This window comes from Rhincodon typus, chromosome 29, assembly GCF_021869965.1.
Source record: "Rhincodon typus isolate 14 chromosome 29, sRhiTyp1.1, whole genome shotgun sequence".
Lineage (NCBI taxonomy): Eukaryota > Metazoa > Chordata > Chondrichthyes > Orectolobiformes > Rhincodontidae > Rhincodon > Rhincodon typus.
Genome location: NC_063360.1, coordinates 34,282,008 through 34,309,666, shown reverse-complemented (window position 1 = coordinate 34,309,666; position 27,659 = coordinate 34,282,008). Strand labels below are relative to the sequence as shown.

General features: G+C 43.3%; 1 protein-coding gene across 3 annotated transcripts; it reads left to right on the top strand.

Moving 5' to 3' along the window:
• The first annotated feature begins 138 nt into the window (after positions 1 to 138).
• Positions 139 to 21,662, top strand: pex11g (peroxisomal biogenesis factor 11 gamma). 3 transcript variants are annotated; one of them, XM_048614114.1, is made up of 5 exons: positions 6,327 to 7,489; positions 11,085 to 11,263; positions 15,861 to 15,932; positions 20,130 to 20,384; positions 21,459 to 21,662. In XM_048614114.1, the coding sequence occupies exons 1-4, from the start codon at positions 7,250 to 7,252 to the stop codon at positions 20,356 to 20,358; spliced, it is 720 nt and encodes a 239-aa protein (XP_048470071.1). In that variant the 5' UTR covers positions 6,327 to 7,249; the 3' UTR covers positions 20,359 to 20,384; positions 21,459 to 21,662. The 3 variants fall into 3 exon arrangements, with proteins under 3 accessions (XP_048470072.1, XP_048470071.1, XP_048470070.1); XM_048614115.1 differs by lacking the exon at positions 6,327 to 7,489 and adding an exon at positions 139 to 318 and having other exon boundaries at positions 20,130 to 21,662; XM_048614113.1 differs by having other exon boundaries at positions 20,130 to 21,662.
• The last annotated feature ends 5,997 nt before the right edge of the window (positions 21,663 to 27,659 follow it).

Genomic DNA, 27,659 nt, shown 5'->3' with positions numbered 1-27,659 from the left:
CAACGGGAAGACTCACGTGGGTGTCAGTACAAAGGAATGATGTGTTCCACTCGCACACGCTGCTCCTCAGATTCAAAATGACGTCTTGCATTGATTCTGCCCACCTTCCCTTTTGAACTTCTCACTAATTTTTTGGGCATGAAAGAAACAATGAACCATTTGGCTGTTTACAAATTGTTTGGCAGATTTCTCGTTGAAGCGAGACACCCATATTTGCTCTTCAAAACTTCATTCTGTATCAGGGGTAGTACCAACTTGACTTCTACCAGGATAGGAAGAGAATTCTTTATCCCCTTCAGAGTCCATAGAAACTCTCAGGTATGCTGTTTCAATTTTGTTTTTAAATTAATGACTTTTTTTTTTTCAGAGGTTCTATTTTGGCTTCCAAACCAATATCTTCCCATAGGTAGCAGGGAGCAGATGTTCTCCTGCAGTTTGAACTTTGTCACTTATGAAGATCACAACCGCACTAAGACTGCCCAACATGGGCTTGGCTGTTGTCTCTGGCATTTCTGGCTGTACAACACAGCCATTCCTAGGACTTGCACTGGAGTACAGTTCCAGAGGCACTTAGTATCCTTCAGTACTTTCACTGAAGTGCCCATTCGCAGTGTGAAAGACTCAAAACAGTGTTATTCCAACCACAGGTCTTCGTGGTTGATGCTGATCTGGCCCTTGTTCATTTACTTCAAGTGTCCAGGCACATGGGCTTTCAAACGGGGAATCACTGGTTAGGAATCAGGAGCGGGAAACCGTGGTTGGTTTTTCCCAAATTGTAGGAAATACATAATACAGTTGGCTGAGTTGAGCCAACTTGACGTGGATCTGAGATTGAACCTGCGACCTGCTTATGGACTCTCACTGGGCAGTGCTATGTTACCAACTGAACGATCAGTTGAGCACCTTTTCAACCGAGCACTGTTTTTATAAACTATGTTGCCTGACTTTTTATTCCATTTGTTTACAACATTCTGTAAATGGCATTATGCGTACAATCATGTTACTAACACATCCTTCGTTCTAACTCCATTTCAACCCACTCAGCTTTAACCATGATGGTAACCAAATCCCTTTAATTGGGATACAGTAGGGCAAACAGAAATCAAAATCCTTTTAAATTCAATTAAATTTTCAACCAGTTCCTTAAAGCAATACTGTTCTTATAACTGTATTCTGCATGATTAACAGGGAAATTCCATTCCTTCTCTCTCTCCTCTGTTAATTTTGGATTGTAAATCTCGATTTGTAACCTGCTTTTTATAGACAAAAAAAATTGTAAATGAACCAAAGATCTCTCTGCAGAAATGTTCAAAATAACATTACTCGTAAAACGGAATATTAGTTCAATTGTACAGCGTGTCTATGGAGCTGAAACTGTGCAGTTTTATGATAATAATGTAATGAATGACATGGGGATGGTTTTGTTTTTAAATGGGCTTGTATAGGGATTTATTTTATAATTTTGTTGGACCTGTTATTTATTGGAATTCAACTTTGTGGGACAGGACATTTTTGATTCTGCCATAAAAGGTTCACTCATTGCCCCTACCAGAGTAGTCATTGACTCCTGAAACCACATCTGTTTGACCCTTTCCTCTTTCTGTTCCAGTCCCATGTGGCCTCAGCTAGTTAAACAGCAAATAGCTGAGCCACATGAACCAAAAAGATCCCAAATCCCAGATCCCACTGCCTCAGACAATACTGAGCTTGATACAAGCCAGGAGTAACAGTAGCAGGGGCATTGTAGTAGGTGGGAGGGGTGGATCTCTGGGCTGGGGACAGGAGTGATCAACCAAAGTTCCATCACTTGATCGCTGTTTAGTGACTGATCAACACTGAATGTGTGTGTGTGTCTGTGAGTGTGTGTGTGAGTGAGAGAGGGAGAGAGAGACAGACAGAGAGTGTGAGAGAGAAAGGGGGGAGAGAATGAGTGTGTGCGTGAGTGTCAGTGAGAGACGGGGAGGTTGAGTGTGTGTGTATGAGTGAGTGAGAAAGGGGGGAAGAGAGTGAGTGTGTGTATGTGAGACAGAAGTGAGTGTGTGTCAGAGAGAGAGAGGGGGAGGTTGAGTGTGTGTGTGTGTGTGTGTGTGTGTGTGTGCGCGCGTGCGTGCGTGAGAGAGAGAAAGGGGGAGAGTGAGTGTGAGAGAGTGTCAGTGAGAGAGGGGGAGATTGAGAGTGTGTGTGTGTGTGGGTGTGGGTGAGGGAGAGAGGGAGGGGGAGATTGAGACCGCGTGTGTGTGTCTGTAGACAATGACAGGATCTGGACTGCCATTATGTGAAGGCTGACAACTTTGGCACCAAAGAAAGATTGTCCATGGATGACAATTGTTTCACAAATCTGCAACATCAAAGGAAAAGAAATTGGGCAGATTTTCTTTTCATAGAAGTCCTGTGCTCCTGAAGGAAAGGGTGTCAGTGCTGAGAAACAGAACAAGATTAGTTTTGACCCTGAGCATCAGATGATTAGTTTTATTAGTTAGACACAGAGTAAACCCTCCCTTAACCACTCTAATCCATCCTCGGCAGAATCCCCTATGCTGTGGTAGAACGGCCTATCACTATATCTCATACTATATGGTGTAACCCTGCCCCCAGGTGGATGGATTAATTAAAGACCAAATTAGGCATACTTGGAATTGAAATTGAATGCATCCAAATAAATGTAACACTGAGCCCCTGTGAACAGGGTCATATCTTCAATCAGCACTGAATTTGGGACCCTGCAGCCAATCTCTCTCAGCCCATCCAACACAGATACAATTGCAAATATTTCATCACCGTGTGGCCTGGCTAGAAACATGTTTTGGTGTGCCATCTGCACTCCTCCCTCCAAAACTTTCAGGGGGTCATCTTTTCTTTTTGACCACCATTAAATTATCTCATCCTTTCCAGAATGCATTGCATGTGAGTGAGCCATTGGAGAACACCCACTGCTGGAGGAGGGAGGGAAATGGAGAATGGGGGGTGGTGGTGATGTTATGAACAGAATGTTCTTCGATGCACCTATTACTGTACCCTTTTTGGAATTAAACTTGAAGTGTGTAACTTTCATGTTGAGTCCCAGTTTGATTGTTGCTTGGTGAACATTCTGCACACTCCTGAACAATTTCCAGTCGGTGGGGGGGAGGGAGAAGGGAGCAGACTGAAATGGGTGACGGTCACATACTCTGAAACACAAAATATTATTTCTCGCTGAAGGCAGAAAAGTTATTGTTGAGAAAACATTTTTATGCAAAGTGTGTTTAATTAAAATTTGTTGAGTTGTGCCCTTTCTATGTGAAACTGCAAATATGTAGGTTGGGGGTTGGAGGAGAGATTACAGTTCAATGAATTTACAGAGAAGACCTGTGTGGGAAGGGGTCAGGTGTGTGCGGGTGTTAGCTGATGTTTGCAGCTGGTCCAAACAGTTTGAAAACTACAGACACTGCCTCCTTATGTTCAACTTGACCTGCAGAGAACCTCATGTTGGAAAATCATTGCCCCAGTTGGGAAAAATATACAAAAAAGTTGATTGGCTGTTCAGATTTCCTGTCTTACTTTAAATAAGGAGCTGCAAAAATGGCATAAGAAAATTTCTGAAGAGGGGTCCAGACCCAAAACGTCAGCCTTCCTGCTCCTCTGATGCTGCCTGGCCTGCTGTGTTCATCCAGCTCTACACCTTGTTATCTCAGATTCTCCAGTGTCGGCAGTTCCTACTATCTCTTATAGCTATTCCTTTAATGTTGGAAAAAAATTAGAAGGATGTCACCAGGGCTGGAGAGTTTGAACTATAGGGAGAGGCCGATTAGGCTGGGGCCTAATCCCCAGAGAGTCAGAGGCTGAGGGGTGACCTTATAGAAGTTTATGAAATTGAGAGAAGTATAGATAGGGTGAATAGCGAACATCTTTTCCCCAGGGTAGGGGAATCCAAAACTAGAGGCATAGGTTTAAGGTGAGGGGAAAAGGTATAGAAGGGACCTAAGGGCCCTTCAGAAGAACGGTCTAGGCTCAATGTCAGCTTTCCTGCTCCTCTGATGCTGCTTGGCCGCTGTGTTCATCCAGCTCTACACCTTGTTATCTCAGATTCTCCAGCATCTGTAATGTTTTGGAGTCTGAGTTCAAATCCCAGCATGGCAACTAATGGAATTTAAATTCAAATAATAAATTCTGAAATCGTAAACTAGCCACAGTAACGGTGAATGTGAATTGCTGTGAAAACCTATCTAGTTCACTATTAATCTTTAGGTAAGGAATACCCAGTCTGGACCACACATGATTCCAGTCCCACAGCTTTCTTAACGACCTGTTCTGAGAAAGGATCACTGGACCTGAAATATTAACTCTGATTTCTCTTCATAGATGCTGCCAGATCTGCTGAGTTTTTCCAGCAACTTCTGTTTTTGCTTCTTACTTAACTATCCTCTGAAATGACCGAGCAACCCACTAAGTTCTAGGACAAATACAGATGGGCAACAAATGCTGTGCTTGCCAACAACAACCGCATCCCATGGAAGAAAAATTTAAGCTGTTGCTCATGCATGTATGAATTGTTTTTCTGTGGTGTTAGTTGAGGGGTATATTTCAGCTAATCCACTGGGGATCTCTTCGTGAAACAGTCTCGTGGTATTTTCACTTCTCAAATAGTGTGACAGGGCCTCAATTTAATCTATTATGAAAAGGCAGCAGCACCTCCCTCAGTGGGAGTGCTGGCTAGATCTTCGGGCTCGAGTCACTAAAGAGAGGGACTCAAACCTACAACCTTCTGGCTTAAAGGTGAAACAGCAACTGACAGCTAAGCAGAATGTTAGGCTAGAGGTTTGAATAGAGTTTTGGTTGATGGGTTACAGGAAGATGAGATGGCAATACAACAGGGTAGGGGAAATGTTCTGAAGAATAGACAATTTGAGTCAAGAGGAAATATTGGGGGAAAAAAAGGCAGTTATTTCCTTTGAAACATGGACTGACAGAAACTGTAATTACAGTGAATTAAATTGTGAAGGGCATAGATTGAGTAGATAGATTTTTGATAGAGAGGGTGGTGAAGTCCTGGAATCTACTCCTGGAAAACAGGAAAAGGCAGAGCCCACATTCCATTCAAAAGGCACTTAGCCTGATTGGCCTAGTTCTGTTCCTATATCTTGCAGTGCTATCGACCAACTGCTGCAATTAGGATTGAGCCGGCTATTTTCCCCTAGGCCATTACAGAGACAACTGGCTGAATGGATTCCATCCATACTATAAATTTTCTATCTTACTAATACTGTCCATACAGTAAAAAGGTTTATAGGATTTTAGCAAAGATCTGTAGCTCACGTTGTGGGTGATGTTGTTGACTTGCTCGCCAAGCTGGCTTGGTTTCATTCAAACGTTTTGTAACCGTGCTAGGTGACATCATCAGTGGAGCCTCCGACGAAGCAATGTTATTCTACTCCGCTTGGAATTTAAACTGTCCTGTCCGTTATGGTGAATACTGTCATTTCCGGTTTTGATCTGTATGGGCTTATATATAGGGTCTAATTCTATGTTTGTTGGTTGCATTACGGGTTGAGAACCATGCCTCTAGGAATTCCAATGTGTGTCTATGTTTGGCTTGGGCAAACAGGAAATATTTTTAATGAAGGGTCTAGGCCCGAAACGTCAGCCTCTCTGCTCCTATGATGCTGCTTGGCCTGCTGTGTTCACCCAGCCCTGCACCTTGTTGTCTCGAATTCTCCAGCATCTGCAGTTCCTACTGTCTCTGATTCAATATTTTTAAAAGGTTGTTTTCTTACTTCATAAATGGGATGTCAGCATCACTGGCTAGACCAGCATTTATTTCCCATTCCTAATTTCTCAGAATACTGTGGGTCTGGAGTCATACGTAAGCCACAGTGGATAAGAACAGCATGTTTCCTTCCCAGATGGACATTAGTGAACCAGAGGGAGTTGTCTGACAATGGACAACAGTTTCATTGTCATCATCAGACATTAATTCTAGATTTTTTTTATTAAATTCAAATTCCACCATCTGCCATAGCAGGATTTGAACCCAGATCCCCAAAACATTACCTGAATCTCCGGACTAACCTAAAACAAAGAACTGTGGATGTTAAAAATCTGAAGAAAAAATAGAAATTGCTGAGGAAGCTCAGCAAGTCCCTGGACTCAACGTTACCTCTGTTTCTCTCTGCATAGATGCTGCCAGACCTGCTGAGTTTCGACAGAACTTTGTTCTTGTGTCTGAATTAATCCTTTAGTGTTATTACCACTTGGCCGTCCCTGTGCTCTTTTCTGCACTTTTAAGCTGAAAGTAAAGCCTCCTGTACGGTGTCCGCATCAAACAATCCCAGGACGCATACAACAGCGGGTAAGAGACAGAGTAAAGCTCTCTCTACTTGTTTATTAAACTGAAAGTAAAGGTCCTTTACATTGTCACCATCAAATGCCCCCTGCTAGGGTTGGATACAGAGTAAAGCTCCCTCGAGCCTCCCACCCAACACTTCCAGGACGTGGACAACCTGCCTCTACTCTTTTAAACTGAAAGTAAAGCTATCTCCACCCTGTCCCCATCGAAGACGGTGGACAGGGAGAGCACAGGGTTAGAGATGGAGTAAAGCTCTCTCTTTTTAAACTGGGAGTACAGCTACCTCTACTCAGTCAAACAAGAAAGTAAAGCAGCCTCTGTGCTGTGCCCATCAAATAGACCCAGCACGGTGCAGGGTTAGATACAGAGAAAAAGCTACTTCTACTCTTTTAAAGTGAGAGTAAAGCTCGCTCTACATGGTCCCTATCAAACATTCTCAGGACAGGGACAGCATAGGGTTAGATACAGAATAATAGCTTTCTCTGCAGTGTCCCCATCAAACCCTCTGAGGACAGGGACAGCACACTATTAGACACAGATTAAAGTTCTCCTTACTGTTCTAAACTGAAAGTCCTCCCTGCTTTCCATAATCTGTTGTGCCAATATTGTGAAGGACGTATCCTTGGACTTCACTTCCCCTTTAAGAGGTTTTGTTTTGGGCGGTCACAAAGTTCCTTTAATGATGTTGCTAGGCAACCCGCCACGGAACGAGGGGACAGCCCGCACACGCGCACACCGTTAAAGCGCGACTCCCCCGCCCAGTGAAATGATTGACACTCCAGTAGGACATCCGATTGGTTGCTTCAGCCAGAAGAACGTCGGCCCGCCCACATCGCGCCTTGCCATTGGCTGTCATAGATGTCAATCAGGGCTCCCTTCCGGTGTTGCCGACACCGGCGCAGGTTTAAAGTCCTTTTCTTGTAAGGAATGGATGCGGTGGCCAATGCTCTCGAGTCTTATCGGGGCCGTGACCGACTAGTACGGACCGTGTGCTACAGCTCGCGGCTGCTGGGCGGCCTGCTGCTGGCTCAGGAGGGAGGCTGCCCTGAGCTGGGCCGCCGGCTGCTCCTGATCGCCCAAGAGCTCAGCAACTGCCGGGCGACGCTGCGGCTCTTCGATGACCTGTCCATGTTCTTGTACTCGCGGGGGTACGGGCTGGGTGGCACGGTGAGGGCCAACGGATAAGAATAAGGACCGGGGGGCGGGGCTAATGGTGGACGTTGGTCCATGGGCGTGGCACGAGACGTGGTGGGCGTGACCAGTGTGATGTGGGCGGGGTCTTGTGTCCAGGGGCGTGCTCAAGCTGTTGGAGGCGTATCCAAGGATACGAGGGCCTCTGAGATTTGGGCACGACCCATGGGTGTGGCCAAGGGCAGGACCTGGGGGTCCAGGGCGTGGCTACAGCGAAGGGGCGGTACTGAGACGGGGGCGGAGCCTGTGGGCACATGGGCGTGGCTAATTGGGGTGGGTGTGGCCTTGGTGGTGGGAGGTGGGGCCATATGACAAGATTGGGTGGAGCTGGAGGTGTGAGCCAATGGGCGGGGCCAATGTGGAAGAGGGTTTGGGGTGAGACATGGGAACCAATGGGCACAGCCAAGAGAAGATAGGCATGACCTCTAGACCAATGGGAGTTGATCTGTAGGTGGGGTTTGTAGAAGGAGGTGGAGCCCCAGTATTCCATGGGTGTGACCAATATCTATGGGGGTGGGGCTATTGTTTATGGGTGTGGCCTTTGCCAGTATTGTGGAGGAACCAATAAGCAATAGACACTCGGGCAAAGGGTGTTGGAAAGTGGACCATAAACAGCCTCTGATATGAAGCTGTAGTCATGCAGCACAGAAACAGTCCCTCCATTCCAACCAGTCCATGCTGACCATAATTCCAAACTAGTGGTATTTGCCTGCGCTTGGCCCATATTCCCTCCAAACATTTCTTATTCATGTACTTGTCTTTTAAACATTATAACTGTTCCTGCATCTACCACTTCCGTTGGAAATTCATTCCCCACATTAATCACTGTCTGTGTAAAAAAAAAGCCCTTGTCTTTTTTTTAAATCTTTCTCCTCTCACCTTAAAAAATATGACCCCTAGTCTTGAAATACCCCACCCAAGGGAAAAGACACCCACTATTCACATTATCTATACTTCTCATGATTTTATAAATCTCTATAGGGTCACCCCTCAACCTCCTATGCTCCAGTGGAAAAAGTCCCAGTCTATCCAACCTCTCCTTATAACTCAAACCTTCCATTTTCGGCATTGTCCTTTTGAAGGCTAACGTGGTCCCCTCAGGAAGATGGCAAATCCACTGCTTAATCGAGAACTGAGATAATCTAAAACAAAAACAGAGGTGGCAAATTTCACACAGTGAGATCTCACAGATGGCAGCCCTTGTAGAGTGACAAACTGAGTTAGCTTTTTTTTGAGTTGAATATGACTTCTTTAAAAGACAAGTCAAATCCAAAACCCTGACTGAGAGATGGGCTCGTATAGAATTCACAGCACAGAAAGAGGCTATTTGACTCAACTGGTCTATCCACATGAGCTTCGTGCCATTCCGCTTCATTGTACACTATCAGCATCTCTTAGTCCTTGTTCTCTTCATGTCTCTGTCTATCTCCCGCTTAAATATTTGAGATATTATTTTGGTGAAAAAGATGCTAGAAATGAAAGGAGTCCAAAAACCTCTATTTTTGATTCAAATGAAGCATACTGACTACACTCTTCCCCCGATACTATGTTGAAGAGAGAAATGCAGGAATTCTCCCTGGGATGTTGGACAATAATCTTCAGCCAGAGTTACAAAAGCAAATTATCTGTTCATTTATCTCAGTGCTCATTGTGGGATATTGCCTGCAAAAACTCGCCCCTAAGCTTCCTAGATTTCAACAGTGAATGCACTTGAAAAGTAACCACTTAGCTGTAAAGCATTTTGGTATGTGCTCAGGCTGTGAAAAGTACTCTCTAAATGCTCATCCATGTGACTTGTGTCTTGCCTTTCGCAAGCTGAAAGCAACTTGCTGATAACCTGCCAATCTGAACATGAATATATCAGAATGGAGATCCTTCCACTGTTGAGGCTGTTTTTCCCTTCTGTTCTCACCCACACAAAAGCTAATGAAGTTTCCTTTTAAATGATTGCTTGTTTCAGTTGCTAACTATCTCTGCCTTTGAATGATCGGAGGGCAACATGAAACAAAGAACTAAATCCCAGTCTGACATGTTATTGCTTTACCAAAGGAGTGTTGCATTGCCAATGGTGTGAGTTTTTGAATTTATCTGGTCATCTCCATTTGTGGGATCTTACAGTGACCTAATTTCCATCCATGGGAAGAATATGTTTATATTCTTATTTATATAGTGTTTTTCCCACCTCAGAACATCCTATGTTGCTGCCTGTGTAGGACTTTTACAATGCCAACATTGTTGTAGGAAATGCAGCAACCATTTTGTACACAGCAAGCTCCCACAGTCATTGTCATGACAATGACCAGATAAGTAGAATTAAGTTTTATTGTCAAGTGTACTCAAGTGCAGAAGGACAGGAGGACAGTGAAAAGTTTACAATGTCGCCTCTTATGGCACCATCTCAGGTACAAAGTACCTAAATCTTAGATACAAAAAGAGGAATAAAGAAGAAAATTATTTACATTACCTTACAGTGATTCATAGAATAAGTTAGAAATAAGACATAGTTAAAAGGATAAACATTACTGTCAGATAAACAGATTACAGATAAATATTACATTGCAATGGATCGGTGCAGGGGCTTCCACATGTAGTCTGACCGGCCTCACGAGCCGCTGAATGCCCGCGCCAGACCTCAGTGCAACGACAGTCCCCACAGCTCCACCCCGGCCCTCAGCTGCTCCAGGCCTCCAGCCTGCTCCATTGTTAGTGATGTTGATTGAGCGATTGAATATTTGCTCAGAATCTAGGGAGAGCTCCCCTACACTCCTTCGACATGGTGCCTTGGGATCATTTACATCCAGTTAAGAGATACAGGTATACAAGACACTTATTCACAGGGGTTCCAGATTTACAAACATCCAGCTTAGGAGCACTCATACTTATGACCGCAATCCCATACAGGGTTGTAATTTTAATGATCTGACAGATGAACATTTTCTGTACTTACAGATGGCTCCTTTATGTTGTCCTGTGTTGATTTCCGATTTGTGTACAAATCAACTTGTGAACCAACTCCAGAACAGGTCCAGTCCACAATCTGGGGACTGCTGTATGGTATTTCACAATCTTGAGTTGTCCCAAAGAGCTTTACATCTAAAGAAACATTGTTGAAGTGTAGTTACCATTATAGGAACTGTGATGGCAAAGTTCACACAGTGAGATCTCACAGATGGCCATCAGATAATCTTTTTGTCATGTTCATTGATGGATAAATATTGGCCAAGGCATCATGGAGGACTCATCTGCTACCCTTCAAAATAGTCCCATGGGATCATTCTTATCCATCAGTGAGGACGTTCCCAAAAACTGCAGTATTCCCTAAGTATGGCGCTGGTGATGTCTGTCCTCAGATGCCCTGGGATTTGAGTCCTTCTGACTCTCGCTGAAGTGTGACAGCTGACACTATCTCTCATCCAAAGGACAGCAACTCCATCAGAACTACAGCAGTAACACCTCCACCAAAACCACCCATTGGCTGAATTATGAAGGCACATTATTAAGGTGTAAAATACATTGTGTAAGCTGTAAAAGGTGTGATGTTGATTTTAGGTTTTCTAATTTGCCTCCAAAGGAGGAAGACATGATTGTGCGGTTGCTCTTTATAACGGGAAATCTGGTGGATCAGCTCTATTACCCCTGCGAACACTTAGCCTGGGCTGCTGACTACAAAATCCTGAGCATCAACGCAGAGAAGTGGTGGACGCTCAGTAACACATTGTGGACTCTGTCTCTGGCCCTGGGAGCTCTGCGGTGAGTGGCACTGAGCTAAGATTACCGCTTTCCCTTTTTCCTATCACCTTTAGTAAAGAAAGCTCCATCTGACACAAGTGTGTACACAGCAACCGCTCACAAAGAGCAGTTTGATAATGACAAGATCATTTTTGGACACAATTGTGAAATTTATTCTCTCACATGGCCTTTGGGATTTTCTAGCCCAAGTCAGCAATGCGCACTGGGGCATTGAATATCAGTTACCCAGGTTTCTAATCATACAATCCCTACAGTGCAGGTAGAGACCATTCAGCCATCGAGTTTCCACTGACCCTCTGAAGAGCATCCCAAACAGACCCAAGCCCCCTCTATTCCCGTAACTCCACATTAACCGTGCCTAACCCACCTAGCCTACATATCCCTGTGCACTATGGGGCAATTTAGCATGGCCAATCCAACTAACCTGCACATCTTTGGACTGTGGGAGGAAACCAGAGCATCTGGAGGAAACCCATGCAGACACGGGGAAAACACGCAAACTTCACACAGACTGACTGACTGACACTGAGACACTGTGCCACTAAAAGGGTTAGGATGAAGACAATTGATCCCTTGTATATCAAGAAATGTGGGGAGTGAGGCAGGGAAGGAGATGGGGTTAAGGCCAAAATCAAATTAAACATGATCAGGCACAAATGGTGTTCTCTAGCCCCTATACCTTATGATCTCAGGATGAAACTATGGAAAGCGCCTTCATATTTTCTGGTGAAATTAGGATCTTTTGCATCGATTTGAGAGGGTAGTCAGAGCCTCAGTGTAAGGGCTTATCCAAACCACAGCACCTTCCAAGTGTGCAGCACTCTGCCAGTGTCATTCCTGGATTTTGAGTTCAGGTCTCTGGAGTGGGAATTGAATCCATAAGATGCTGTTCTGTAAGTCACAGCCTCGGGATCTGTGCTCACAAGCAGCTTGGGAGGCTGAGGATTAATAGGCGAGCAAGAACCCCCATCCTGCCTACTCACCGAGACTCCGCAACATTCACACCTTGAGAAGATTGAAAGTTTGGGATGGTCTGGGCCAAATAGACAAAGCCAGACCCTGGTGATGTACTGAGCTATACAGACCAGCTCTGTTTCCCCAACTCTCCTGAGGTAACTGGTCTCAGCATGATGGCAGTGACAGTATAATGTAGGCAGGCTCAGAAAGTGACCACAGTTCCTGTCCTTGTTTGTTGCACAGTGTTCAGACCTTACTAAGTCCATTTGTAATAAAGAATAACATCCCATTAGTCTTCCTAATTATGTGCTATACCTGTATATTCACTTTTTTGTGACTCTTGCAATTGAACGCTTAGAACTTTGCACATCGGAAATCTCCAGCCATTCTTCATTTAAGTGATACTCTGATTTTGCATTCTTCCTGCCAAAGTGAAGAACTTTACATTTTTCCCACATTATACTCCATCTGCCAGATTATTGTTCACTCAGTCAACCTCATTGTTCACTCAGCCAACCTACCTATCCATCTTCATCTTCCTTATGTACCCTTCACTCCATTCTTTCCTATCTATCTTGTCATCTACAAATTTAGCTGCCATGCATTCACTCACTTTAGCTAAGCCATTGATGTAAATTGTAAAACACTGAGGCCCCAACAGACACCTGTAGTACCCCACTTGCAACATCGTGCCAATCAGACAAAGATCCACATATTCCTACTCTGTTTTCTGCCAGCCTGTCAATCTTTCATCCATGCCAATATGTTCTCCCTAATATCATGACTTTTATTTTCCACAATAAACTTTGATTTGGCACATTATCAAGTGTCTTTTGGAAATTCAAATACAATATGTCTACAGGCTCCCCTTTATTCACAGTGCATGGTACTCATTCAAAGATCTGCAATAAATTGGTTAAACAAACGGAACATTTCCTGAATCAAGAGGTTTCAGACAATTAATACCGATGCTACTACAAGCTCAGGAACCATCTCTTCTAATACTCTAGGGTGATGTCTAAATGGTCCAGGAAGCCTGGAACTCCATCAATTTGCTTAGTACTACTTCCCTCATGATTGTAATTTCACTAAGTTTCTCTCTCCTTTCCACTTCCTGATTTACAGCTATTACTAGAATGTTTTTTGAATCCTTCATTGCAAAGACACTTATTCGTTTCATCTGTCATTTCCTCATTAACTATTATTAATTCTATTCCCACCCTCCAATGAACCAGTACTCACATATTTTACTTTTTAAATACCCACATAAGCTTGTTATTAGTTCACATTCCTAGCTAACTTCCGCCCATTACGTTAAATTTCTTCCTTCTGAGTAACCTTTTTTTCCCTCATTCTCTGCTCTCCTTTATAATCAGACCAATTGTCTGATCTGCTACTTAGATCCTTTATCCTTAAGACACTTTCCCTAACATCCTTAGTTAGCCACAGATGGTGGGTCCTCCATTTAGAATTTGTTTTAAATAGTAGGAATATACTTATTCTGATATATCTCCTTAAATATCTGATACTGTACCTCGAATGATTCATCCCCTAGCCGACTGTACCAGTTAACTTCAGCTAGCTCAGCTTTAATGACCATATAGCTGCCCTTATTTAGGTTTAAAATACTAGTCTTAGGCCCACTCTTCACTCTTTCAAACTGGATGTAAAATTCAATCATATTGTGGTTGCTGCTGCCGAGGGGTGCCTTTACTCTGAGATCGTTTTTAAAATTTTTGTCATATTGCACAATATCAAGTCTAATATAACCTGCTGTCTGATCAGTTCAAGAGTGTGCTGCTCTAAGAAACAATCTTGAGGCTGTTCTATGAACTCATTCGGCTCACTATTGACAATCTGATATTTCCATCTTGTATGTAGATTAGGTCACCCATGGTTATTCGAGTCCCTTTATCACAAGTGTCCAATATTTCTTCCTGTACACTTTGTCCCCAAGTGTGATTACTGTTAGGGGCCCTGTAGTAGTGGTAGTGACTTCTTCCCCTACTATTGCTCTTCTCCACCCAAACTGATTCTACATTCTGATCGCCTGAACCAAGGTCATCTCTAACTATTGCACTCATGTTAACCTTGATTATACAAGGACCACATCCCTTGTGCCCTTCGGTAATGGCTGTAAGATCATTTTTATTTCAATATGTGCTACAATTTGTTTACTTTGCTGTGAATGCTGTGCACATTAGAATACAAAGCCTTTAGTTCTGTCTTTTTGTTATCTTTGTAACATCTAGTCCTAATTGTTTGTTTATCTCTAGGCTTTTTTCTCTCTGTTCCTTCCTGCCTTACTCTGGCCTTCAGTCCCCATGTTACTATTTTCATCTCTTGCCTTTCCTCTAGTCTTTAATATACCTCATTTTTCCAATTTTGATCCCTTTCCCCCACTCGTTAGTTCAAATCCCTCTCCATTCCCGTAGTTACACAGTTTGCAAGAACACTGGTCCCAGCATGATTTAGTTGTTGACCATCCAAACAGTACAGCCTCCCCTTTCCCCATTAATGACACCAGTACATGACAAACCAAAACCTACATTTTCTGTGCCGGTCTTTGAGTTATTTATTGCTCTAATTTTATGTATCTCAGTGTCCTTCGGTTGCCTGCTCCTTTAAAACTAGCCATGAAACTAATTGTGAAACCCCATCTACTTCACTCATGTTCTTTAGGGAAGGAAATGTTGCCATCCTTATGCAGTCTGCCTGCGCATGAGACCAGACCCACACAATACAAGATAACAATTGAATCGTAGAATACGTACAATGTGGAAGCAGGCCATTCAGCCCATCAAGTCCACACTGACCCTCCGAAGACCATCCAACCCAGACCCACCCTATCCCTGTATTTCCCACCCGAGACACAATGGGCAATTTAGCATGGCTAATCCACCTTTGAACTGTGGGAGGAAACCCACGCAGACACAGGGAGAATGTGCAAACTCCACACAGACAGTCGCCTGAGGCTGGAATCGAACCCAGGTCCCTGGTGCTGTGAGGCAGCAGTGCTAACCACTGAGCCACCGTGCTGCCCCAATATGGTTAAATATAGGAGCAGGAGCAGATCATTTAGCCCTTCAAAACTGCTCTGCTGTTCTAAATCTTGTTGATCTTGTGTCTCAATACCCTATTCCCATGTTGTCCCAAACCATTGATGCCATGAGTAACATGAAATCTATCAGTCTCTGTATTGAACTTAATGACTGAGTTTCCACAGCTCTCAGAAGTAGACAATTCCAAAAGTTCACCACCCTCCGAGTGAGGAAGTTCCACTTCATCTCAGTTCTAATGGCCTGACTTTTATGCTGAGACTATCCTCTGGTTCTAGATGTTTCACTGTTTTTGACATGACAGAGCAAATCCCTCATTTGTTAAGATGGTGGCACACCTCACACCTCTTGAGTGCAGTTAGTGATGGGCAATAAATATGGATCTTGCCTCTGTTGATCACATCTGTTAATTATTTTTAAAAATACATTGTTTTTGCTGAAAGCTAAGAAGCAGAAATCTTTGTCAGGAGGGAGGGGAATGGATTTTTTTGTTAATTTTTGTTTGGGAGTTTTAAAATCTCTAATCAATGAATAAACAGGCTGAAATAATTTGTCTTTCCTCTTCCCCTTAATGCCAACAGATCCTTCAGAGTTGTGCAGCTGCTAAAGAAGAAACTAAAGGGAAGCCAGAATAATGTTCACCTCAGAATGGGGTATGGTGACAAACGTGGTTTTTAATTTTTTTTTGTATTTGACCTATTTTTCGAAGCGACCTCTTCAGAGATGTTAATACACACCTCTGGAGCAAGCGGGGCTTGAACCTGGATGCCTCAGTCGAGGGGAGGGACACTACCATCACACTACAAGAGAGCCACTAAGCATGGTTATTTATTTCAGGGCTTGCAATTTAGCACAGCTATAATAAGGACACAAAGTGTTATCCATGCCAGAAATTGCAATTACTTTGATTAATTGGAAACATGGGTGATTTAGTGATGGCAAATAATAGATTAAAAATGCCATGGATGACTTGGTGGTAGGAAAATTGTTTTAATTGTTTGTAATAAATTCTGGATATAGAGAAAAGGAATAAGGATGCAAAGTGAAATGCTGTTTGTAGTGCAGTGGTAGTGCCCATGGCTCTGAAACAGAAGACCCATGTTCAAGTCCCACCTGTTCCATAACTTCATCAAACAGGTTGATTGGAAAATATCTAAGGATACAAACTGTACTGTGTGTAAATACAGAGTTTGCAATGACTCTTGTGGCAAAGTCTTGTCCCTGTCTCTGAGCCAGGCTACCCAGGTTCAAGTCCCACCTCAGCAAGAGGTGTACAATAACATCTCTGAACAGGTTGATTAGACATATCTCTCACAGTCACTTTACAGAGGTAATTGCAAGGGTGGCTGCAGAAAATATTCTGTTTCCGGGGATGTGGTGCAGTGGTAGTCTCCCTACCTCAGAGTCAGGAGGCCTGGGTTCAAGTCCCACCTACTTTGATGTGTAATAATATCTCTGAGCAGGTTGACTACAAAGTATCAAAAGATATGCAGTGTTTCAATTCTGTGGTTTATAAGCTTCTTATGTTTTGGGATTGCATCTTTAATGAAAACAGAACAATAGGATTTGTGAGACCTGTACTAAAGTCTGCCTGACAGCAAGCCTCGGTGATTTGATTTTTTGAGATTACAGGGTACTCAGGAAAATGGTTCAAGGTGTTTATGTTTGGAGATAATGACAGCAGCCTGTATGCCAACAGTGGATAGACTGTGAGTCTCCAAATAAAAACCAATACAAACATGGATGCTGTAAATCAGAGACAAAAATAGAAATTGCTGGAACAGCTGAGAACTGTGGACGGGTCACTCGACCCAAAACTTTAACTCTGCTTTCTCTCCACAGATGCTGCCAGAGCTGCTGAGCTTTTCCAGCAATTTCTATTTTTGTCTGAGAGTTTCCAAAGTTCCACAGAGTGCTGAGAATGTCAGATTGTAAACAGTTGTGCCTTAAATTGTCCATTAACTTCCAGGATAAAAGAGATGAAGTCACAAGGTTAGCTAGTCAACATTTCTACCTGGATACAGTGCCCATGTGATTCACATTGCCATGGAGAAGGGCTCTGAGAGGGAAAGGTTTGTATGATATCCATGGAACTCAGAGACAAGATAGCCTGCCAGGATCTGGGAGAGGGAGAACGGCAGTGAGCAGCAGGATGCAGTGGTTCACCATACAGAAATATAGGTGGATTGAAAGGACCAAATTCATGGGGAGATAAAGCAAGGGTGAAAGATTCACTCAGCGTGCACTAAAGGAGGAATCACTGGGCTAAAAACCCTCAATCTGAAAGACAGTTCTCAAATTACAAGTTGCCAAAATGAGAAAGGAAATATATAAGAAAAACGCCATTGGCCCCCCAAAAATAATCTTAGGTTGGTTCTGGAATAACTAAAGGTATATTTAAAGGACAATGTAGTGTACATGGAGCATGTTTTCAGTTGTCGTCAAAGGAAAAGGAGAAAGTTCTGTTTTGACGTTAAAGTACACTTTGCCGACAAAAAATAGTGTTTAGTCAATAGTGCTTTTAGTCTTTTGTTACAATAAATATCTTTAATCTGAAACCTTGCCATGTCATAACTCCTGTATAAACTAGAAATTTGAATTTCTTTTATTGGACTTTACAGAGTTAAAAGAAGTGACCTGCATAGAAGGTGGGTGACAACATCATGGATGGGTAGAATTGATGACTGAATTCAATCATATTCTGTAAGACAAGGTTGTCAGACAGAGCATGTTTAGGTGTGGGGCTGCTTTTCTTTAAAAAGCCTGTGAGTAATAGAAGGAAGAGAATATATGAGGGGAGTGGGGAATTTCTAACCCCTGAGTCAAAGTAGGAAATGGTGCAGTATTTCTTAACTTCAATAGAGTATTGACAGAGGGAAGGAAGAGGTGGCAAGGTGGGGTTGCAGGAACGTGGGATGGTTGAGGCCTCAAAAACAAACATCAGAGGGAAGATCAATGACCAGAATTGTGTTATGAGAAAGGCAAATGGATGGATTGGGAATAGAGAGGTACGAGGTGAAAACATGGAAGAAGAATCATCCAACACCAAATTATTCTTGTAACCTTTCCAGGGTCTTGAGGCAGAGAGTTGTATGCCCAGATTGTTAAATTTTAATCAGGGAAGGGAGAAATAAAAGGGATAATTTAACAATCAGAAGAGATTTTCATAATTGTCATTAAACGCACAAGCACAATTCTTTTTTGTCCATCTCTCGCAGCAAGGAAGTATCTTAAATATGATTAACAATTCCTTCTGGTGCCAATTTGGAAACTTGGGAACACCAGTCTAACATGCCATGTCACCCTGCCATGCCATGTCACCCTGCCATGATGCTCCACATAGAATTTGATTAGTACCAATCTGTATGTATGCCTGCAGCTACTCTCAGTACGTTCCTGCTGTTCCAGTTCATGGAACCCAGAGGCACTGTGAACCAGGCATTGTAAAAACATGCTGGGCTATGCTGAGGCAAAGCTGTATTGACAGACACTAGTACACATTGCTGCTGTGTTCTGTGGTTTGGGCAACAAGTGGGAGCCTAGTGTCTTGGTTGCTGGGAAGATGTACACAGTCCATCCACTCTTTAAGAATGCTGCAATTCCCGCCCCCAGGCGGGCTGGGGGTCCTAGCGCACACTTGGGCAGAGATTTTGTTACGATCTAAAAATATAAGGTGGCCATTGGTCCCTGCTCCACTATTCCATCATTAAAGACCCCTCCCACCCCAGTTATAATCTCCTCCAACCTCTTACATCGGGCAGAAGTTACAAAAGCTTAAACACAGGTTCAAGAACAGCTTCTTCCCCGCTGTTATTAGACTGCTGAATGGACCTTTCAAATTTCAGATCTAATGTTGATCTTGCTGTTCATGCACCTTCTTTGCAGCCGTAACTTTGTATTCCTCACTCTGTTCAATCACCTTTGTATGGTATGATCTGCCTGTACTGCACACAAAACAAAACTTTTCACTGTACTCAAGTACATGTGACAATAATAAATCATATCAAATGAATAAGATCTGAGTTTTCTACCTCAATACCGCCTTCCTGCTCCAGTTGTTTGTGCCTCAATTCCCTTCGAATCCAAAAAAATCTGCCAACCTCTAGCTGAAATGTACTCTACAACTGAACATCCATAACTCTCTGGAATAGAGCATTCAAATAATTTATAACCCTTTCAATGAAGAAATTTCTCCTCATCTCAGACCTGCGTGGCTGACGCCTTATTTCATCTTAAATGCAGCAAAGCCTTAAGATAGTCACAGAGTCACACAACATGGAAACAGACCCTTCGGTCCAACCGGTCTATGCTGAACATAATCCCAAACTAAACTAGTCCCACCTGCCTGCTCCTGGCCAATATCCCTCCAAACATTTCCTATTCATGTACTTATCCAAATGTCTTTAAAACGTTGTAATTGTATCCACATCCACCTCTTCTTCAGGAAGTTCATTCCACATGTGAACCACCCTCTGTGTGAAAAATGTGCCCCTCATATCTTTTTAAAAGCTCTCTCCTCGCACCTTAAAAACCGGATAGTTGTGAATACATTCAATGACATGTTGATGAGAAATCTGTTTTCCAGACGGTGGTGAGAATGTGAACCGATCACATGGAGTACTTGATGAGAATAATATTTAGTGGGAAGCTTGGTAAAACCATGTGGGAGAAAGGAACAGAATGATAGGCTGATGGGGTTAGCGGAGGAGCCAGCTGGGAAGAGGTCTACATAGAGCCAGCATGGAGCCTTTGGGCCGAAGGTCTGTTTCAATGCAGGGAATTCTATGTGCTTGCCTATTACAGCAAGATTTGCCTTAATGTGTGTCTGTTTTTAAAATGTCACCCTCTAGTGAAGCAAACTGTGTGAGTAGACAGGCATATCAGACACGGATGCGAGCAGAAATTCTCAACATCATCACCTGCCTGGCTGACCTGACAAATGCCATCCACTGGATGCCACCAGGATTCTTGTGGGCAGGAAAGTTTCCCGAGTGGCTGGTGGGACTAATGGGGACCGTTTCGTCGGTAATCAGCCTCTACCAAATGTCCTGCGGGAGCTGCAGCACCAAGGACCCATGAGGGGAGAGGCATGCGATTTTGATTAGGTAACCTGGCACCCTATCAGAGGGTCGCTTAATGCTTGATCCATTTTATTGATGTATTTGGGAGACCATCCGTCATTTATTGAGGGAGAGTAGCCTCCGTGCTGTCTCACGAAGCCGCAGACTTTACCACCTCCCCCTCAATCGGATCTGGGCCGCCACAGCAGAGAACAAAAGCTGTAAGACCTTGTTCTGGGAAACCATAGTTCTGCTCCCAGGATTGTCATCAATTGGCTTATCCACTCTGAAACTGACAACGTATCATTTCACTTCCTTTCTGCCAAGCTAAATCCATCCATTTTGGGCCCAGTTTAGCGATCTCCCATTTCCCATCCCACCCTTATTGCTCAAAATGTGGCCATTTATCCCAGCATGCTTCTGCTGGCTTTCACACCCCATTTTCATTTTACTCAGAACCATGTTTTGAGAGTTTCCTTTAAGCATCTATTTGCATTTGGGAACAAAATATGGATTACAAACTTTCTTGATGAACCAGTGCCTAAGATCATGCACCAGCACAAGGGAGATCTAGAATTTGACTACAACAAAAACAAAATAAAAGGTGAAAATAAAAGGTGAAAGTGCTAGAGAAATTTAGCAGATTTAGTGGACAGCGAAACAGAGTTGATGCTTCGAGCTCAATCCTCTTTGAAGAAGAGTCAACAATAACTCTAGAATTTGATCTCTGCTCTTTCCCCATCCTCAGCCCCAGCACTTTCAAAGTGTGTGTGTGTGTGTGTGTGTGTGTTGGGACTCAGCTGTGATGTCTTCAATTTATCAGCCCAAATCTCAGCAGATTTGTGGAAAATGTCCACTGGAGGCCACCCTGACATGGTTCACCCCTTTTGGAGGAAGTGCAGTGATAAATATTGGGTCCAACTAAAACTGGGCAAATGTACAGATGTAGTAACTTCAGTTCATTCGTAACTCGTGGAAAAATAAAGATTGAAAATTTGCATTTGAAACAGCGCATAGTCAGTTAGGTAAGACCACTTTCTTTTTCTGGTGAATTTTATTGATGAGACCAGCAGAGCCTGCTTTATGCTATCCTTCATTTTTTCTGTGTCACTCTCCCAGGGACCCTCACTCCTGTGTCACTCGTAGAAAGAATTACATGTTATTGGAACACAGCAACAAAACTGACATTAATTGTTCAACAAATCTAGAAAATGATAACTGACAGTCAGAAATCTAAACTACTGTGTAAAATGTTGCAGAATATTTTGAAAACTGCATACTTAAAAAACAAATGCAATTAAAGAAAAACTATTTCATGTTTTACTTCTTCCTGTTTGTGATGTTTTGATATTGATTATAAAAAATTGTGTCTTCATTTTTCTTTGAATTATTGTGGTGCTGTAGAATACAAGCATTGCTTAATTTGTTGCTTAACAAATTGCTTAATCCACAAATTACCTAATCGACAGAAGTTCACAATGTAAGGAACATAACACGTTGAATCTTAAAATTTGTTCAAAAGATGTGGGCATCATTGGCCAGGCCCAACATTGTTAAATTCATTTGTTGGACATGGACGTCACTGGCTGGGCCCAGCATTTATTGCCTGTCCCTAGTTGCCCCTTGAGTAGGTGGTGGTGAGCTGCCTTCTTGAACCGCTGCAGTCCTTGTTGTGGGTTGATCCATGATGCCATTGGGGAGGGAATTCCAGGATTTTGACCTAGCCCAGTGAAGGAATGGCAATATGTTTACAAGTCAGGATAGTGAGTGGCTTCGAGGGGAACTTGAAGGTGGTGGTATTCCCATGTATCTGCTGTTCTTGTTCTTCTAGATGGAAGTGGTCGTGGGGTCAGAAGGTGCTGTGTAGGGTTCTTTGGTGAATTTCTGTAACGCATCTTGCAGATAGTGCACATTGCTGCTACTGAGCATTCGTGGTGAAGAGGTTGGATGCCATCATCAAACACATTGCTGTGGGTCTGGAGTCACATGTAAGTCAGACTCCCTTCCCTGAACAACATTAGGGAAGCAGGTTGACTTTTTACAACTGTCAACAGTTGCTATACACTAGCTTTATGCTGAGTTGAAATTTCACCATCAGCCACGATGGGATCCAAACCCAAGTCCCTAGCATGTTAACCTGGAATTCGGGATTGATAGTCCAGTGACATCACTGCTGCATCTTCGCCTGTCTGAAATCTGAGACTATTGTAACTGAAGAGGATGAGAAACAAACCTGTCATGAGCTGTTCCCGGGTCCTGGTGAACAGATTTTGTGCAGCTCACAGCAAGTAAACGACCCAAGGAAACCTCAATTTCAATCTTAAAAATGTTAAGTTTCAACTTGCTGAAAACCAGCCTGGTCCATTGTGCCTCTTTGAGCAGTACTTTCAACTCAGGGTCACAAAGTTGTGGATTTCAATCCGAGTTTGGAGACTTGAGCATAGAATCAAGACTGATAAAGGTGGATAAATCTCCGGGACCTGATCAGGTGTACCCTCGAACTTTTTGGGAAGCTAGAAAATGATTGCTAAGCCCCTTGTTCAGATGTTTGTATCATCAAAAGCCACAGGTGAGGTGCCGGAAGACTGGAGGTTGGCTAATGTGGTGCCACTGTTTGAGATAGGTGGTAAGGAAAAGCCAGGGAACTATAGGCCAGTGAGCCTGACATCAATGGTGGGCAAGTTGATGGAGGGAATTCTGAGGAACAGGATTTACTTGTACTTGGAAAGGCAAGGACTGATTAGGGATAGTCAACATGGTTGTGTGTGTGGGAAATTGTGTCTCACTAACTTGATTGAGTTTTTTTGAAGAAGTAACGAAGAGAATTGAAGAAGGCAGAGCGGTGGGCATAATCTATATGGACTTCAGTAAGGCATTTGACAAGGTTCCTCATGGTAGACTGGTTAGCAAGGTTAGATCACATGGTATACAGGGAGAGTTAGCAATTTGGATACAGAACTGGCTCAAAGGTAGGCGACAGAGGGTGGTGGTGGTGGAGGATTGCTTTTCAGACTAGAGGCCTGTGACCAGTGGTGTGTCACAAGGATCAGTGCTGAGTCCACTGCTTTTTATCATTTATAGAAATGATTCAGATGTGAATATGGTTAGTAAGTTTGCAGATGGCACCAAAATTGGCTGTAGTGGACAGCCAAGAAGGTTACCTTAGTTCAACAGCATCTTGTTCAGATGGGCCCATAGGTCAAGGAGTGGCAGATGGATGTTAATTGAGATAAATGTGAGGCGTTGCATTTTGGAAAGGCAAATCAAGGTGGGACTTATACACTTAATGATAAAGTCCTGGGGAGTGCTGCTGAACAAAGAGACCTTGGAGTGCAGCTTCATAGCTCCTTGAAAGTGGTGTCGCAGGTAGATAGGATAGTGAAGAAAGCATTTGGTACGCTTGCCTTTATTGATCAGTGCATTGAGTACAGGAGTTGGGAGGTTATGTTGCACATGTACAGGACATTGGTTAGGCCACTTTTGGAATACTGTGTTCAGTTCTGGTCTCCCTGCTATAGGAAGGATGTTTTGAAACTTGAAAGAGTTCAGAAAAGATTTACAGGATGTTGCCAGATTTGGAGGGTTTGAGCTACAGGGAGAGGCTGAATAGACTGGAGCCTTTTCCCCTGGAGCGTCAGAGGCTGAGGTTATAGAGGTTTATAAAATCTGAGGGGCACAGATAGGGTGAATAGCCAAGGTCTTTTCCCCAGGGAAGGGCAGTCCAAAACTAGAGGGGCATAGGTTTAAGATGAGAGGGGAAAGACTTAAAAGGGAACCAAGGGATAACCTTTTCACACAGAGGGTGGTGCCTCAATGGGATGAGCTGCCAGAGGAAGTGGTGGAGGCTGGTACAATTACAACATTTAAAAGGCGTCTGAATGGGTATATGACCCAAATGCTGGCAAATGGGACTAGATTTATCTAGGATATCTGGTCAGCATGGACGAATTGGACCAAAGGGTCTGTTTCTGTGCTGTATGACTCTACTATTCTATGACTCTCCCAAAGCAGTGCAGGGAGAGCACTTGTCCCAACTATTATGGAGGGGAAGTAAAAAATTGGATGCCACCAATCCTAACAAAATCAGGGAGATCCCCCTTGAGTTATACCCATTGTTCATCCCTCCACTGGCAAAATTATCTGACCATTGTAACATTGCTGTTTGTAGAAGCTTGCTGCCATTTTTCCTATTTTACGACAGTGACATACTTCCAAAAGCATTTAATTGACTGTAAAGCCCTTCGGGAGGGTTCAAAGTTATGAAAGGTGCTTTGTAACTGCAAGGCTTTCTTTGTTTATTTATTAAACATGGGAAGTTGTCGCTGGTGTTGCCATGAGAGGCTCAGAACATTGCGAACTGGCAGCAGAACGTGAAAGGTAAGACCACAGGTTACTCACTGAGCAAAGCCTCAAAAACAAGCTGCAAAGTGCAATAACGTTGCTGAATTAAAAAGTAGAAGAACACTGGGAAAAGACAGCACTTGGAAAAGAGCAAAGGCTGCCTTTTTATATTTAGCCTTTGTTGCATCTTTTCCAAGTGACTCTCTGAATTGGTAATACACGATTTAAAGAAGTACCTCCTTCGTGCAGCTTTTACTTTGCGGTCGCTTTAGTTACAAACATGACCCAACTGTGTTTACATGCTGCCATGGCAACATTCATCCTGACTGAAGGAAAGCCTTGTTCATTCTCGAACAAAAGGGCTTGACAAAGAAATGTGAAGGGAGACCTCATTGAGATTCTGCAAGCATAGATAAATAAATAATGGCTTGCAGTAGGGTTATGGTTGTATCAATGAACCAGGGAGTTCAAATTCCACAGAACAACTGTCCAGAGAAGTGTCTATAAACTTGTTTGAGATTATCGCAAAACTTGAATTGATTCACTAATGTCATTTAACGGTAGATATTACCGTCCTTACCCAGTTTGGGCCTGTACGTGACTCCAGTCCCAAGCAAGCTTGACTTCCAACTGATCTTTGAGATGAAATAATAAGCCACTGTATTGTATCAAGTGTGGGGACAGACAATAAACAGAAACCTTGTCAGTGATGCACACGTCCTAGCAGAAAGTTTAGAAAAATACAGTACTCATGCCCCACAGTCTCTGTAACCAGGTATGCTCTGCAGCTCAGAGACGAAGACGTGAAGGAGATAGTTTGAATACAGGTACAGAGCATATTGAAGATGTGGATCAGTGAGCAGAGTTGTCAAGTTCAGGGGATACTCGTCGATACTTAGGAGAGAAGGCTGTGGGACACACAGCAGCATTTTAACGTTTCCAACTTCAGGTGCGTTCCTACAGCACCTTTAACATTTTAACATGGTCTGGAAGTGCTTCCCAGGAGTATAGGTCAGATGACATGACAGATTAGGCAGAAGGGTCTATGGATGATATATTGACCCATAACCACCATGAGACCCTCAAGTGGGCAATTAAAGGGCAGGCATCCAATGACAATTCTGGGCCCTTGAGTGCGTTCCATACCAGGACAAACACTTGCCTCCAGGGTGGCATTGTGTGGTTATGTATTTTGGGCTGAAAAACGTTACATCAGGGTATTTTTTAGGAGACACAAAGTTAAATACAGTGGACATCCAACAGGATTTGGGGGTTCAGGTGCATAGCTCTTTAAAATGCCTCAAACAGGTGAAGAAAATGGACAAGAAAGCTATGGAATGCTGACACTCATATTAAATATTATCTCATACTATAGGGATGTAGATGTTATCCTGCAATTATACAAAACCCTAGTGGGATCCCACTTTGAGCACTGTGAGCAGATCTGGGCACTATACCTTAGGATGTTTGGCCTTGGAGGGAGTTCAACACAGGTTTACCAGGATGATATGGGGTCATCAGGAGTTACATTATGATGAGAAATTAGACAAATTAGGCCTTTATCCTCTAGAATTTAGAATGTTAAGGTTTGATTTAATTGAGGTCTTCAGGATATTAACAGAGAAAGGCAGATGGATAAAGGTAAACTCCACTGGTTGAAGATTCTAGAATCAGCTGGATTAGTCTAAGAATAAGGGCCAGGCTGTTCAGGAATGATATTAGAAAGCACTTCTATATGCAAAGAGCAGTGGAGGTTATGTTAAATTTAAATCCGAGATAGACTAATTTTTATTAAGCAAGTGTATCAGGGATATGAGCCCAAGGCAGTACATTGAGTTAGGCCGTAGACCTTATTGAATGGAGGAGCAGGCTCAAGGGGCCGAATGGCCTACTCCCGTTTCTGCATTCCTATAACTTGAGACCCCCATTGCCTCCCTTAAATGCCATCAAATGCTTTGGTCCTGTCTCATTTCTTGTCACCTTTTCATTTATATATTCACACAATGTGAATATCACTGGTTAGCATTCATCACCTATCCCTCACTACCCTTCACACGGTGGTTGTGATGATCCCTTTTCTGAAGTGTTAGCGGTCCATGGGGAGTAGGGAGACACATGGTGCTGTTAGGGAGAGGGGAGTGGTATTCCAGGAATTTGAGCCAGCAATCCTGAAGATATATTTCCAATTCAGGATGGTGTGTGGTTTGGATAGGAGATTTCAGGTAGTGGTGTTCCCAGGTATCTGCTGCCTTTGTCCTTCAGGATGATATTGGTCGTTGGTTTGGTTTGGAAAGTACTGTTCAAGGAGTCTCAATCAGTTGTTGCCGAGCATCTGTTAGATAGTTCACATTGCTGCTATTGTAGGTTGGTGATGGGGTGAGTACATATGGAACGTGGTGGGTGTGGTGCCAATCAAGTGGGCTGCTTTGTCCTGGATGGTGTTGATCCTATGGAGTATTGTTGGAGCCTGCGCCCAACCAAATCAGCAGAGAGTATTCCATCACACTCCTGACTTGTGCCTCCAAATCTGTATTCCCATAACTTAAATTCCATTAGGATCAAACTCTTGTTCAGAACTGACAGGTGCAAGAAAATGCTGTTTTTTATGTTGTAGACAGAGAGGGAGTAAGAATGAGGGGAACAGAAGGTGAGGATGCCCATACCCAAAGGTAGATGGTGGTGAAGGAGCAATTGAGATGGAGTTGCATGTAGACATGGTGGTAAAGAAGGTGTTTGGCATGTCCCCCTCCACTGATACCTCATCTTTACCATGGACGTCCAGTCCCTCTACACCTGCATTCCCCATGCAGATGGCCTTAAGGCCCTCCGCTTCTTCCTGTCCCGCAGGCCCGACCAGTCCCCCTCCACTGACACCCTCATCCGCTTAGCCGAACTCGTCCTCACACTCAACAACTTCTCTTTCAATTCCTCCCACTTCCTACAGACAAAGGGGGTAGCCATGGGTACCCGCATGGGCCC